Source organism: Prinia subflava, chromosome 20 (genome assembly GCF_021018805.1).
Source record: "Prinia subflava isolate CZ2003 ecotype Zambia chromosome 20, Cam_Psub_1.2, whole genome shotgun sequence".
Taxonomy (NCBI): Eukaryota; Metazoa; Chordata; class Aves; order Passeriformes; family Cisticolidae; genus Prinia; species Prinia subflava.
Window position 1 is genome coordinate 5,299,350 of NC_086266.1, and position 14,743 is coordinate 5,314,092.

At 54.0% G+C, this 14,743-nt stretch overlaps 1 protein-coding gene across 1 annotated transcript; it reads right to left on the reverse strand.

The window, feature by feature from the left end:
- Positions 1-12,694: 12,694 nt before the first annotated feature.
- On the reverse strand, positions 12,695-14,160 carry CLDN2 (claudin 2). The gene has a single exon (XM_063416869.1). The coding sequence runs from the start codon at positions 13,853-13,855 to the stop codon at positions 13,160-13,162; it is 696 nt and encodes a 231-aa protein (XP_063272939.1). The 5' UTR covers positions 13,856-14,160; the 3' UTR covers positions 12,695-13,159.
- Between the last annotated feature and the right edge of the window lie 583 nt (positions 14,161-14,743).

The window sequence follows — 14,743 nt, forward strand, 5'->3', positions numbered from 1 at the left end:
CACCGGGCCGGGGACAGGGGACACCGGGCTGGGGCTGTGGGACAGGGGACACCGGGCCGGGGGACAGGGAGGGGATACCGGGCCGGGGGACACCGGGCCGGGGCACAGGGGACACCGGGCCGGGCGAAACCGGTCTGGGGTGTGGAGTGAGCAGGCACCGCGCCGGGCGTGCAGAACCAGCGTCACCGGACCAAGGGTGCGGGGTGAAGGGACACGTATCTGTCAATACAGGTCTCATTCAAACAGTCCAATATTAAATTAGGCACTTTTTTCAGTGCGTGCTTTCTTTGATCACTGCCTGACCTCTTTTTCCTGTTTAAAATGACAGCCTTTCATTCTAGAGGAATCTGTGCATTTAAATGAGATCATTTCTGGAGAATTTGGGTGGTTTTTAGTTAATGTGCTGATTGACTTTCATTCCAATGGTGAAACTGCTGATAGAAAAATAAATTTCTTGTTGAGAATTCCCGACCTGTTACAGAACAAGAAGCTTTACTTCCTTACCAAAAATTTCAGCTCAAATGCTGTGTGGAAAGAATTGCTAGAGTTCGGACAATTATCTGGATGTTACTGAAGGAAAATTCTTTGCTCTGATTAACAAATTCCAGGGTGCAACCAGTTCATATGGCTCGATAGTTATCAACTGTTGAAGTTCAGCATTCCATAAAGCCAGATAAGATAGCCTTTATCATTAAGTAGAAAGGAAATCAACTGTCTCTGGAGGCCAAGAAGTAAGTTTTTATAACCTGGAAACTAGATAATAAAGGCATGTTTCAACAGAGAAGAGAGCAACGTCAAAGTTAGCAGCATTGTGTGAGGATGGAGACTGTGGTTGTGGAGACAGCCACAACACTCAGAGTGCTTCAGTAAAATTTCAGAAGGCTCCAAGCATCAGCTCCTTGCTCTAAAAGTGTTTCATATCTTTTCTGTGCAGCCTCTTGTAGGCAGCTCCACACAGCCCTGGCTCTTTTTCTCCTTTTTCTCTCTTCCTGCTCCAGCTCGCTCCCTCCTGTCCCTCCCTCCTCACAGCACGGCCAGCAGACTCCAAGCCCCAAACTCACTCTTTTATCACATCCAGAGCTGTGAGGGCAAGGCTGTTCCCACTCTTTGGTAATTAACACAGCTGCAATATATCAGAGGCAAAACTGCCTTTAGCACTGTCTCCCCACAGGAGACCTAAGAATGTGTGTGACAGTTCAGTGAAAACACCTGTGCAGTAGTTGTGTCTGCCAGAAAAATGATAGTTACATTTCTGTTTTAAACTCCTACATGGCAGATTTTTACCTTGTGCTCCACGACACCAACACAAATGTACAGTGGTGCCTAGAGAGCTTCTCCTAGCGCTGTTTCCATGTAAGTCCTGACTGTGCTGGTGCCTTCCCTCGGGATCAGCTGTTCCTGGTGGTCTGTGCTGCACACAGGGGTTACACTGCATTTCTCTGTGCACTCCTCTGGGATTACCCCACCTCCTCAGGCGCCCTTGGCTCAGAGATACCAGGCTCTGCAAGTGGAACCAGTGCTGAGGACTATGCTCCATTGAGGTTGGAGGTATCAACAAGGTCAAGTTGACCTGCATTCCTTATCAAAATCACTCCTGTGGAGAAAAAAAATGACAGGTTATTGTCATAGGGACTCATTTCTGAGGGGAACAGAAGGCCCAGTGCATGGACACTGGAAGCAAGGACAGGTTACACAGGAAAATTAAGAATTCACCATTGCAGGGAGAAAATTCATGCGGCCAGAGCTTGATTAGTGTTCAAGCTTGCCCACGCTCTGAAGGACAGCAAAAAGGACTTGATAAAACATGTTACCAGCAAAAGGAGGGTCAGAGATTGGTCCACACTTGAGGTCAGACACGTCACAAGCAGGGACATGGACAAAGCAGAGATTTTTAATGCCTTCTTCACCTCTGTCATTAGCATCAGATGGGCTGTGGCACTCCAGGAGCTCTGTGTTGGAGCACTGTGAAGGGGCAGGATAAGCTCCCAGCCAAAACTGAACTTGTTTGAGGCTTGCTGCTCCAGCTGGGTGCACATAAATCTATGGGGCATGGTGGGGTTCATCCCAGGGCACTGAAAATGCTGGCAGGATCTCTCTCCATTATTTTTCAAGTCTTGTGAGCCTGAAGACGTCCTAACACACTGGAAACTGGCCAAAGTCCTAGTTTTCAAGACAGGCAAGCAGGAAGACCCTGGTAATTACAGCCCTGTCAGTCTCACTTCAGTGAGATTATTTTTCTGGGCATTATTGAAAAACACTTGAGAGACAACACAATCTTTTGGTTTCCAGCAAGGAGCAGGTTTCTGGCTGAGAAAATTTTTCCAGATAAGTCTCTCATTCTTTTTTAAGTTTCGGAGTGGGGGAGTGCGTGAGAGTTGAGTTTATTTATACATGTATGTGTGTTGGTGCTTCCAACTGCTCTCTTTCACGCTGCAGCAGCCCTCGGTGGCCGTGTCCTGGCAGAAGGAGGTGACAGCTCCCACACGGTGGCACTGCTGGCCTGGCTGTGTCCCGCTCGTGTCCCCACTGCCTGCCCGGGGAGGGGTCCTGGGGACAGCCCGCCGGACCTTGGCATCTCGCAGAATGGCAGAACGGCAGAATCGCGGCGCTCTGCAGCTGGCTGCTGAATCACAGACAGATCTAGGTCGCCTTCTGCTCCTCCTCGCAGGATTGTGGGGAAGGGGAAAGGCGCTGGGTTACAGCAGCACTGAAAGCATTGTGTGGTGAGAAGAGTCCTGCTCATCCCTCGCTGGCTCAGGGCACTCACAGGGACAGACACCTCAATTTTCTCCGGTTTTCCCTGCTCAGCTCCCCCCAGACCGCTCTTGTTTCTCCTCACTGCTGCCATGCTGAACCACTTTTCCAAACATCAGCTCTCAGCAGCACCTCCAAGCCCCATCAATGCCTTTGCCCTCAAACCCTGTTCCTCTCTCCCAACACCCCTATAACTCCTCCACGCTGTTTTTTCCCTCCTATGCTTTTCTTTGTGCCCACATTCCTTTCCTCTTTGCCCAGTGCTGCATTTGAGGCCTGGGCCAGAACACAGACTTGCAGGTGCAGACTTTCCTTTCCTGAAGTTTTGTTTCATAAATAGGTCAGGATTGTTTCATAAATGGGTCAGACATCCAGGGCTCTGCCAGGTGCAAGGTCCGGTTGTGTTTGTGGACAAACAGCTGTGGCTGTGTGTCACCATGAGATTCTCCTACTTTTCTGAGCGTTCATATTAAAGTAGAAGTGTGCACCTTCTCATGCTCTTTTCATGTAAACAGGAGATGGTGAATTTATAAATATTACCATTGTTTTCACATTCTTCTCCAAGGAGAGGAATTGTTGTGTGACAGTCTCTTTGACCAATGTGGTTGAGAGGTGGGAATACCACCCTCCAATCCATGGTCACCTTTCAATAAGTATATAATAAGAAGTAGCAAACAAAGGGCAGAGATTTTTCTCTGCTGATGCTGCTCTCCCAAATTCCGACTCTGTGTGTCATTCAAGCTAAACTAACAGCGGCAGCTGTGCAGGACCAGCACGGCTCTTTGTGGCCACGCTGGGCTCTCCCTGTGGCTAACACCCTGCCTGGCTCGGGCTAGAGCTTCAGGGCTTGGGCCCTTCCATGCCATGAGGCACTCGGGCATCCATGGCTCTGATCAGCCCACGCAGCTGCTAAACTGGGTCCCTGCCTGTGTTTTCCTCCTGAGCGTGACTGTTTGTTAAATAATGCAGCGACACGAGGTTTCTTGAACTCGATTTATCCTCCCGTAGCCATGGGAACAGCCGGCGGGGTGGTGACGCTGCCCTTGCCGTCAGATCCGCTGCAAGGCTCCGGGTTAGCCCCGCTCCTCCGATTGATGCTGTCCTGCCTGGAAGCTCCACTTGTTTTCTTTGACTCTTCTTTAGCCAGCAGCATGGCTCTACTTTAAACCTGGGAAATATCGAGGGTGATGGGGAGCCTGGAGGAAGATGACGGGTTTAGGAGCAGCCAGATGTGACAGAGGGGAGCAGTTGCACCCAAAAGATGCTGCAGCTCCCTGTGCTGCCTGCAGGGTGTGGTTAATGGGAAGAAAATAAGGACAAGTGCAAGTAGTTGACCTTATCACACTCTATAACTCCCTGAAAGGTGGCTGTGTCAGGTGGGGTTGGTCTCTGTCAGGCAGCACTGACAGAACGAGAGGACACAGCCTCAAGCTGCACCAAGGGAAATACAGGCTGGATATCAGGAAAAAGTCTTTTACAGAAAGGGTGATAAAGTACTGGAATGGTCTGCCCTGGGAGGTGGTGGAGTCACCATCCCTGGATGTGTTTAAACAAAGGCTGGATGTAGCACTCATGGTTTAATTGAGGTGTTAGGGCTGGGTTGCACTCGATGATCCGAGAGGTCTCTTCCAACCTGGCCATTCTGTGATTCTGTGATTCAATATTGTCCAAGCCTGTGCTGATTTCCAGTGCAGAAGCATCTTGAATCAAACCTGATTTCCTCCTTTATGCCATGAAATGATTGCTCCAAGGAGCTGAGGAGAACCCACACTTACAGTCACACATTCCCTGTCCCTCCTGAAGGACATTCTCTCTCCCAGGTTCCTCTCTTCCCAGTGGATATGGAAGAGAGGACGAGTGGGTGGCCAGCACAGCATCACTCCTTTGACTCAAACACTTCATTTTACCTGGAAAGGCATGAGACCATGTGACAGAAACCAGTGCTTAGGTGACATCACCAACCATGTGTCGTGTGTCTGAGAGTCAGAGTTGAGCAACACAGCGATGTGGACAGGGAGTGCCCCATCCTGCATGGTGAGGATTGTGTCATTTCCCCCAGGCTGCACTTACACCTTACCACAGAAGAGACTTTCTCTGTTGCTGTTGGAGGCAGAAAGGACATGTCTATGCAGCTGTGGGGTTTTTTGCAGTCTGTAGGATATATGTCTGTGTCTACCATTCCTCATCTCCTGCTTGGTTGAATCCTGTTTTGTTTCCAGCTCATCTTTGAAGATTTCAGAGCTGTTGTTGTGACCTCTCCTGACATTTTCAGAGTGTGCTGTTTACTGTGTTTTCAGGTCAGCGCTGCAGGTGGGGAACACCTGAGCTCGAAGGTAGCTCCCTTATCTCCCTCCATTCATGGTTTGAAAGTAGCTTTTCTTACCTTCATTCATGTTTGGTGTTTTGCTTCTGACATCTCTCCAGCAGATCCTCAAACCACAGGCCTACACCCCAACCATATTCAATTTTCAATAGAGCTGTCGAGGAGATTGAATCTGCAATGAGCTAAAGTTTTACTTTAGCAGTGTTTGGGATGCTTGCACCAGTTTTTATGGTTGCATGAAACACGGTTTCTGAAGCACAAAATAGCCAATGATCTTGGCAGCATCCATGCTTCTGACCATTCCGGGAAGTTTTATCCCAAAAGCCAATCATCCCTGGGTGGGTGAAAAGACAGACCTTTATTTTCATCTCCAAAGCTGCTTCTAAAGCAGGAAATGTCCACACCTCCTTCAGACTTGATCTCAATGTTCTTCACGGCACATATGTGTAATCTTAGCTGCTGCTGCTCCTCCTCTGCACCTTTTTTTATTCCCTCCCATTTAAGTAGCTCTATGATCTGAACTTTATCCCTAACATACTTGACCTTATTTTTGAGAAGATTATGCACAGACATCCCTAGAGCTTTTCATGGCATGTGTCAAGCCCTTGGGCTAAAAGCTGTCTCCTGGTTTATTCCTGCCACCCAGGGAAAGGAGAACATGTTTGAGTGATTGTCGTGGTTTAACCCCAGCCAACAACTCAGCCCCACACAGCCGCTCACTCCCTCCCCGCCAGTGGGATGGGGGAGAGAACTGGAAAAGTAAAAGTGAGAAAACCCGTGGGTTGAGATAAAGACAGTTTAATAACTAAAGGAAAAGTCGTGTATGCAGGCAAAGCAAAACAAGGAATTCATCCACTGCCCCCCGTGGCAGGCAGGTGTTCCAGGAAGGCAGAGCTCCATGACAGGTCCCAGTGGCTTGGGAAGGCAAGCTCAGAATGTCCCCCCTTCCTCCTTCTCCCCCAGCTCCATGTGCTGAGGGTGAGGCCACAGGGTCTGGGGTATCCCTGTGCTCAGCTGGGCTCAGCTGTCCTGGCTGTGTCCCCCCAGCTCCTGGTGCCCCCCAGGCTCCTCCCTGGTGAGGGTGAGGGGCAGGAAAGGCCCTGGCTGTGTGCAGCCCCTGCCCAGTGAGAGCTCCAACATCCCTGTGCCATCAGCCCTGTTTGCAGCACAGAGCAACTGCTGGGAAGGAAATTAAGTCTGCCCAGCCAAACCCAGCATGGTGGTGTACAGAAAACACTCAGGCTTTAGGGAGAGGAATGGGCTTTGCTGAATGAGGAGGTGGTGAGCAAAGGCCAGCTTTGATGCAAGCATCCATCAGCAGAGATCCCTGAGCCTACGGAAGCGTTCAACAGCCTGTGAACAGTGAGCAGGCTTCATATTCTCACCTCTATGTCTGACATCAGCAGCAAGATAAAAATATGTGCTCCTTACAGCAATACATGGGGCTTTTGGCATTTCTTGGGCTGATTTGTTTTCCCCAGTGAGAGGAAATAACACACAAAGTAGTTCTGTGATGGAGCGTTTCCTAAATGGATGTAGCTTGGCAAACTGCAGCTATTAATTTTCCTTAGATAAGCTGGTATCAGAGTAGCTGGGTTTGAAACTTGGCACTTCTGCATCTTTCAAAGCTCTCTCAAAGATGCCTCTGCCAGGAGTTGCTGCCAGAGCAGTTTGGGGGGATTAAGTTGTGTAGTGGAGATAAACACTTATTGAAGGTGAGGAGGTCAGAAAGGCATCTTCAGAGATAAAGATGTTTGGCACAGCCTTCTCCTCCCAGAGCTCTCAGTGTCCACTGTGCCAGCAGTGCCCCATGAAGTCCTGGGGCTGCAGCCAGCAGCCCTGGCAAAGCCTGGGGGGACCCAGCCTGTCCTGCCCTTGGTCCCAGCACTGCAAGGGAGGTGTGCAGGAGCAGGCAGGGAAGAGCAGTGTTGTGTTTCCCCTCAGCTCACACTGCTGAAGGCACTGTGGCTCTCTTCATCCCATCACTGAGCTGGGAGCTTTAGCCCTGCATTTCCTGGGCAGCCTCTCTCTTCTCTGCCAAGATCTTCCATGGGAAAGGGCAGCTGCACTCAGGGACAGCTCAGGGTAAACTTGTCTCCTCCTGTAGGACTGGGCTGCCTTCACACTGTGTTTTGCACTGCTTATTCCCCTTCATTCCCCATGAGGATTTTACAGAGTACTGAAGTTGGGGGCATTAGCTGCATCTGCCTGTGACCTGTGAGGTAAAACCTTCCTGTTTTCAGCTGAGAATCCCAAGGCAGAAATCAGCCCCTTGGGACACTGCTCATTGTAGCCCAGCAGGAAGATGGGACTCCCTGAGCTTGGGAAGGAGGCAATAACCACAACAAGAGCCTGGCTTGTGAGCAGGAACTGGGGTGTCAGCTCCAGGAACAGGTCTGCCCAGGCAGGTGGAAATTTATTGTGTGTTAGCAGAATCCTGGGGGCTTTGTCCTGGGAGCCACCTCCAGGGGCTTTGCCTTGCAATAGGGAGGTCCTTCCCCTTGCTGAGGACGTCCCTGGATCCGAAGCCTGCTCTCCTTGCCCTGAAAACAAGGAGCTGATTGTTTTTCTCCCTGGTATCTCTCCCCTGCTACCTCCCCGGGTGGAGGAGAAGAGAGCCCTGCCCCGGCCAGCAGCCAGGCCTGGGGTGAAACATCCTGCCAGTTCACAATCTGGAAACACTAAAATAAAGGGTGTTTGGGAAGGGCAGAAGGCTGAGGAGGAGGCATTCAGTGGTGGGAGGCTCCCAGTGCTCTGTGAGATGTGTGCCTGGATTCTGTGGCAGCAGGCGAAAAACCAGAGGCAAAGAGCAGAGCCCTCATTCCTGTAAAAGTGTACTGGAACAGTTCAAAGGGCATGTCAGCATCACAGTGGTGGGTCCAGGGACAGCTAAGGCCTGCCCTTAGCTCTGTAGTGCCTGCAGAGTCTCTGGGCTTTTCTATGCCCTGAAAAATACCAAAGCCTGGAATTGTGCTCACCGCCTCAAAAGGAAAGGGCTAAAAATTTGGGTAATGAAAATGCATCTGTTGGAGAAATCTTGGGAGCAGCTGCCAGGCAGAGCTGGTGCTGTGGAACTTTGCTCCAGTGACCTGAGAAACCTGGAGATACAGCTTTTCTGGGAAAGCGAGTTCCAGGCAATCATGCTGCTTCTGACGTGAGCCTTGTTCTGCTCTCAGCCTTTTTCAGCAGGCTGGACATCCCAGAAATAGAGGGTGTTGTAAGTTCTGTGAAAAAAGACACCTGACTTGAGGAAAGATGACTTTGCCAGTGTGGGAAAAACTTCATCCAAAGCACACCCTGAAATCCCGAGTGGAGATAAAAGGCAGCCCCAAAGCTGGCGAAGCCCCCCTGGTTTCTCTGGTTTGGGGTGATTTGTTTCTTCCAGAGTCATGGTGCTTAGCAGAGCACCTGGAGGGGCTTGGCTGTGCCTGGGGTCTGAGCATCTTCAACATATGAACCCTTGTTAGCAGCTGCCAAAATGCTGATACCCTCAGGCATGGAGGTGCCAGGATGGCAGGGATTGCTTGGGATGACTCTCTAGGCTTGCTAAGGTGGTTGCAGCTCTGTTTGCCCATGTGAAGGTGTTTGGGATCCTCTGGTCTTCCTCTCTTCTGTCCAGTGTGGTGCTGTGGAATCATCACGTGGCAGTGGAGCTGTCAAGGGTGCAGGACAATTTATCTGCAATTCTCTAAACTAGCTCTCCAAAGCAGATTTTGGAGACGGAGCATGTTTCCCCCAATATTTCTGTGAAAAGAGCTTATGTTTGTACTTATGTTTGTATAAAAGTATATCTTGGTCACTGAAAGGGTGTGGGTTCAACTACAAAGCCTTTTTTTGCTTCTACAGATTGCATGTGCATGAGGTTTGCTGAGATCACTAACCTGAAGCTCCTCCAGTAGAGATTAGATTTAAATTATTATGGAACAATCTGATTGTTCCATTAATGCAATGCCTGGAGGATCAAACCTCTGTGTCCTCTCCAGGGGTATCGGGTTTTCTGAGATAAACACCTTTTATAACTCTCCTGATAGATTTCTGAGCTGTTGTTCAAACAGGAAGGTGCTTTCTAGCAATCTCCTTTGGTGCACCCAAAGGCCTCTGTCCCCTGCAGTGTCATGGAGTTCATTCTGCCCTCTTTCCCTAATATCTTTCCTTCAAGACCTAAAGATCCTTTAAAGTGCTTTTAAACAGGTCTCCCTGGAAGGCTGTGGAAAGCTGTGAGTTTATGCCCCAGTTTTTCCCCTGATAGAAGGGGTTTTCCAAAGAGGAGTTTGTTTCTCACCTCCTTTGCAAGGTCTCCCACCAGGACCAGAAGAGCCTGGCACCAAGAGCCCGTGTTGTCTGACCTGACACACACAGGGCCATCCCCAGGCTCCAGGGATGGAGGGCAGGAAGCCTTTGGAGGTACAATGTGAGTGCAGTTGCCAGCTGAGCACCACAGGTGCCCAGAGGTGAATCCATGAGGCTCAGGGGCATGGCTGGGGCAGGGAATGCCTCTCCCATTCCTACCAGTGCGTCCCCTGAGCCCTGGGAGTCAGGGTTTGGAGTGTCTGGTAGCAGCCCCTTTCAGTTGTGTATCCTCTGCTGCTCCTGAAAAGGCTGCAGCAGAGCCAGGGGCCATCTCCCATATCAGCCCTGGCTTGCTGAGGGGCCAGGAGGCTCTGACACGGTGTGGGAGTGTGCAGTGGCAGGGGAGAGGGTGGAGGAATGTGCTGGTCCTTTCCAAGTGCCTCTGCCCATCAGGAACTTGGCCTGAATTTCCTTCCCCCTCCCATCTCTCCTATCTGAGCAATTCCTGGGGGCTGTGGGCAGAGATGGGCCCTCCCAGCACGTGGCTGATACTCCCCTGAGAGCTTGCATGGATTATTTGCTGTTGTGCTAGGCAGAGATGAGAAGCAGTCTGGGAATGCCAGGAGGAGCTCTGCTTGCTTGGAGGGCTCCAGGGAGGCAGGAGATGTGTGATCCTGGTGGGTCTGGGGCAAACCTGTGCCCTTTTACACCTGGGCATCCCTGCCCAGTGCTCTGCATGAGAAGAGGCTCTGCTTGCACCTGGGGCAGTGCTTGGTGGGCAAGGGCTGGATGCAGGGGCCATGGAGATGGGCTGTGCTGTTCCCTCTTTGGAAGAAGGAGCTGTGACTTTTTGCATGTTTCTCGTGACCAGCTGATGAGGTTGCAGTCCCTGATCCCAGGTTGGGGTGTACTGAGGGTTTATAGTGCCTCTATTGCTTTTGAAGATAAGGGCACATGAGTATTTTATTGCCCCGTTCCTTCCATCGAGGCATCATCCAGAGTGAGAAGGGGAGAGGAGAAGGATTCATTTTCTTATGACAGAGGGTTAGTCACTGCACCCTGGCCCCCCAGTGAGCTGCAGGCTCCCCAGTCCAGCACACAGGGCTGAGAGGGGAGGGCTTGAGATGGACAGAGCTCTCCCCCACCCAGCCCTCTCCCACCCCTGCTGTCCCCCTGGCTGCCCATCTTGTCCTGAGCTCGGCTCTGCTCCCCTGTGCCTTTCCTGCAGGGCATCCTGGAGCACCCTCAGCTTTTGCCACGGAGCTGCTGAGGGGCAGGAGGCATCTGAGGGGCTGCTCTGTGCTGTGCAGGCTGGCTCTGCCCATCCCTTCACTCATCTGCCATCAGCAGAGCTGTCCCCCGGGGCAGTCTGGGCTCCTGTTCTCTGTCCCTAGGCTGGCCCACATCCAGGCTGCCCTCAAGAACCTGGTTTATCAATAATGAGGAACAGGGCTCTTGCGTGATGCAGAGATAACCACTGCCACCACATCTGTGCACACCCAGTGTCCTCCCCTCCCCTTCCCCATCCTCCTTCCCAAGTGGAAAATCTGTGTCAACCTGCCTTGCCCTGCAGCCAGGTTTCACATCTTTGTGTGCATTCACATTGAAGGCCAGGAAAGCTGGAGGGGAGAAACGTTCCCCCCCTGAACCCACCCATGCTGAGTGCAGGGGCTCCCCTGTGGCAGGGCTGGTGGCACGGGGGCCTGGGGAAGAGCTGGTCCCAGTTCCAGTGTGATGGGTGTTTCTGTACCCAGGCCCTGAGCTCTGCCAGCTGCCTTCCTCCTTCTGGGGGAAGCTTCCCTCCTGCTCCTTGAATTAAAGCATTAATAAGCCCAGCACCAATCAAGCTCTGAGCGTTTCAAATGCCCCTTTGTTTAATTAGCACAGCCTCTGCCTGCAGACAGGGGTGGGAGGCGAGGGGCAAGGACCCAGTGCCCAGGAATTCCTCCTCTTTAAGGTGTGACCTTTTGTGCCAACTATTTTCTCTCCCACTCTCTCCACCAGCTGCCCAGAAAAAAACAAATTATGGCCAAAGGACCCTCAGAACTTGCAGCATTTCCTGGGGGGCTGCAGCCAGCAGCCTCTTGCATACCCCAGGGCACTCTTTTCCCCAGGGCAGGAATAAATAACTCAGCTGGTCCAGGGCTGATGCTGTGCTTTGTGCTTTGTCCCTTGGCCATGGAAATGGGGTCACTGGCCTTTGCCTTGAGACCCACCCTGGTCCCCTTCAAGTGTCACCCTTTGGATGGGTCCCTGTGTGCCTCTTTGCTCTCTGAGGAGGGGAGAAAGTGTGACCCAACGTTATCAGGAGCGTGTTAACCCCACAGCAAACATTATTTCACTGGTGCACGGGTGATGGTGGTGACGTTTGAGTGCAGAACGTGGTCCCTTCCTCTCCGTGACCTAATCTAAATTGCTTTATGAGGGGTCAGCACGTAGACCAAGGCCTGGTGCTCCCCGGGGGACAAGGAGCCAGGACAAGGTGGTCTGTGTGTGGCCCTGTGCTGTGGCACAGCAGAGCAGGGGTTCTCTCAGGTGGATTTAAATGTTCTTGCTCCCTGGTGGGCTGTGGGGCTGCGCTGCCTGTGCCTCCTCTCCTGCCATGCCCTGGCATGTGCCCAGCATCCCCCCGTGCCACCAGCAGCCTGTGTGGATGCCATGCTGCTGCTCCTGTGCAGGGCTGCAGCCATGCAGCCTGACCCTCCACAGCCTTGGCTCCTGCCTGCCCATCCCTTGCAGCTTTCCAGAGTCTCACTGGTGGCATTTTTCTCCCCAGACAGACCCTTGAAGGACCTCGGGGCTCAGGATCTGCCTGTGAGGCCTCTCTGCAGCTGAGCTGGGCTGCTCAGACTCCACCACAGTCAGGAGCTGCCTTGGGACCACGTTTGCCCCAGGGGTGCCAGTGCTCACTGGGGTGGGGATGTGGGAATGCTCCCCACCACCTTGGGGCTTGGATGTGCAATGAATCCCCCCGTGGGCACCCCAGTCTCATCACACCTGCACTCCTAGAAGCAAGAAGGGCTGGGGGGAGAGGGGGAAGGTGCTGCCTGCTCCACAGGGAGCTCTGCTTGTCCCTGCTGGCACCCTGGCAGCAGTGGTGCGTGGCAACCTCCCTGCGTGGTGCCCAGGGACAAACGGTGCCAGGGAGTGGCCCTGCTCCCCCTCAGCACTGCTCCCGCCTGCCACCCACCTCCTGGGTGACAAAGCCATCAGCTGTGGGGTGGGAGAGGCAGCCCAGAGCAAGGGCTGGGGGCACCTTTCATACCTTGGCCCCTCCACAGCCCCCCTGCTGGCCCCTGGGTGCCAGAGAAAAGCTCGGATACAGTCTGGCTAGAAAGACATGTTTATTGCGACATCGGTTTGCAACCAGCACGCTCAACCCCCCCCCGGCGGCGACTGCAGACCCGCACACATGCCCTTGACCCTGCTGTGATGCCTCCGTGGCCAGCAGGCCGGTCCCTGGGGCCACAAGCCCACTCCCCTTTCCAGGTAGGTTCATTTGGGCTCCAAGCTGGGGTCCCCCTGTGCCAGGGGCTGCCTGCGAGCTGGCAGCATGGAGTAAAGAACAAAGCCAGCTTCAGGGTCCTTCATCAATGTAAGCCACCAGCTGGGCTCTCCAAGCAGTCACAGGGCTCTCAGAATCCCAGGGACAGTGCAGGGACAACCCCCAGCACAGAGAGGGCAGAGCCGGGCGATGCCGCCGTGTCCTCTGCTCTTACCGCGTCCCCTCGGTGCCAGCCCGGGCGCTCTGGGGAGCCGGCGGAGCTGCCAGCCCGCTGCCCACCCCGGCCTCTACACGTATCCTGTCAGGTTGTAGGAATTGACCTCACTCTTGGTCTTGTGCACCTGGCTGACAGAGGGCTGGGGGCTCTTGCTCGCCAGCAGCTGGGGCTGGTAGGCGCTGGAGTAGGCGGCCGTGGTGTCCCGGGCGGGACAGGAGGCGCAGAGGATGAAGCCGCCGATGAGGGAGAGGAGGGAGGAGATGATGCCGAGGTAAAGCGCCTCCCCGAGCTCGAACTTCATGCTGTCGGGGAGGACGGGGTTGCGGAAATCCCGCAGCACCACGTGGATGTTCCACACCAGCGGGATGAAACAGAGCAGCCCCCCGAGGACGAAGCCCACGCCGCCCGCCACCGCCACCCGGTCCTTGCCCGGCGAGCCCTGGCTGAAGACGGTGCACCTCATGCCCACGACAGAGAGCAGGCAGGCGAGCGAGGACACGGCGCAGGAGCTCACCATGAGGGCTTGGGCTGCCTGGATGTCGGCGGGCAGGTTGAGCAGGGAGCTGTAGATGTCGCACTGGGTGATGCCCGTGCTGTACGTGGCGCACTCCATCCACAGCCCCTTGGTGAAGCTGATGGCCGTCACGATGCTGGAGCCGATGTAGGAGCTGATCTTCCAGCTGGGCAGCAGCGTGGCCGTCAGCGTGCCGATGTAGCCCAGGAAGGCCACGGTGTAGCCCAGCAGCTGGAGCCCCATGGACACCATGGTGGGGGCTGGCTGTCACCTCTGTCACCTACCCGGGGCTCGCAGCTTGTCACCCAGGTCTCTCCCGTGTGCTCACGTTCCCATGGCCCTGCAGGAGGCTCTGCTCGCAGCGCTGCAGCTCCACCCCGCCCCGGGGGTGCTGGTTTTGTGCGGGTGGGAGCCGCGGGGAGGTTACCTGCGAGAGTGGAAAGCAATCCCTCCCCGATTAACGATTGACCCAAGGCCGTGGAGGAGTGCCAAGCGCCCTTTCACCTCCGCTATCTCCCCGGGCAGGCTCCAGAGGCAGAGCAGCGCTGCCCAGGAAGGACGCCAAAGCCCTCCCCTGCACTGACGCCGCGAGCAGGGATGGAGAGCCAGCTGCTGGGGTGGGGAAAGTGCCCTCTGCCTTCCTCGAGGTCCCTTGTCTTCTGTGATGCCTCGAGCTGAGAATGCCAAAAAGCTATGGCTGCACTCTCCTATTTATGACCTGCGGGAGGTGACATCAGGTTGTGAACACAAAGCTCCCCTGGCTGAGGAAAGGGGATGGCACCTCATCCTCATCTGCACGGGGCTCACCCAAGGCACCTGCAGTCACCCACGACCCACCCCGAGCTGCTGAGGCTCCTCTGGGACAATGGGACACGGCTACCTGAGTTTGAACCACAGGTATCAGCCTTTCTGTGCTGCTGGGGACAAGGATGGAGAGGGATGCATGTGACAACGACACCTGCATCCCCAGGAGAGCCTGGAGGCCCACAGAGGGGAGAATTACACCAGGGCTGGCATCTCCTTTGGCATGGCCAAGCGGGGAGACCTGTCCTGTGGAGGGGTGAGCATTTTGGGGTGCAGCTCACGCTGGGTTTTTGTGCCGGTGCCACCTCCTGCCCACAGCCCTGTACACGGGCGGGC

Excerpts from the sequence above, each read along its gene's own strand:
- CLDN2 (XM_063416869.1), bottom strand. The coding sequence starts at position 13,855 with ATGGTGTCCATGGGGCTCCAGCTGCTGGGCTACACCGTGGCCTTCCTG.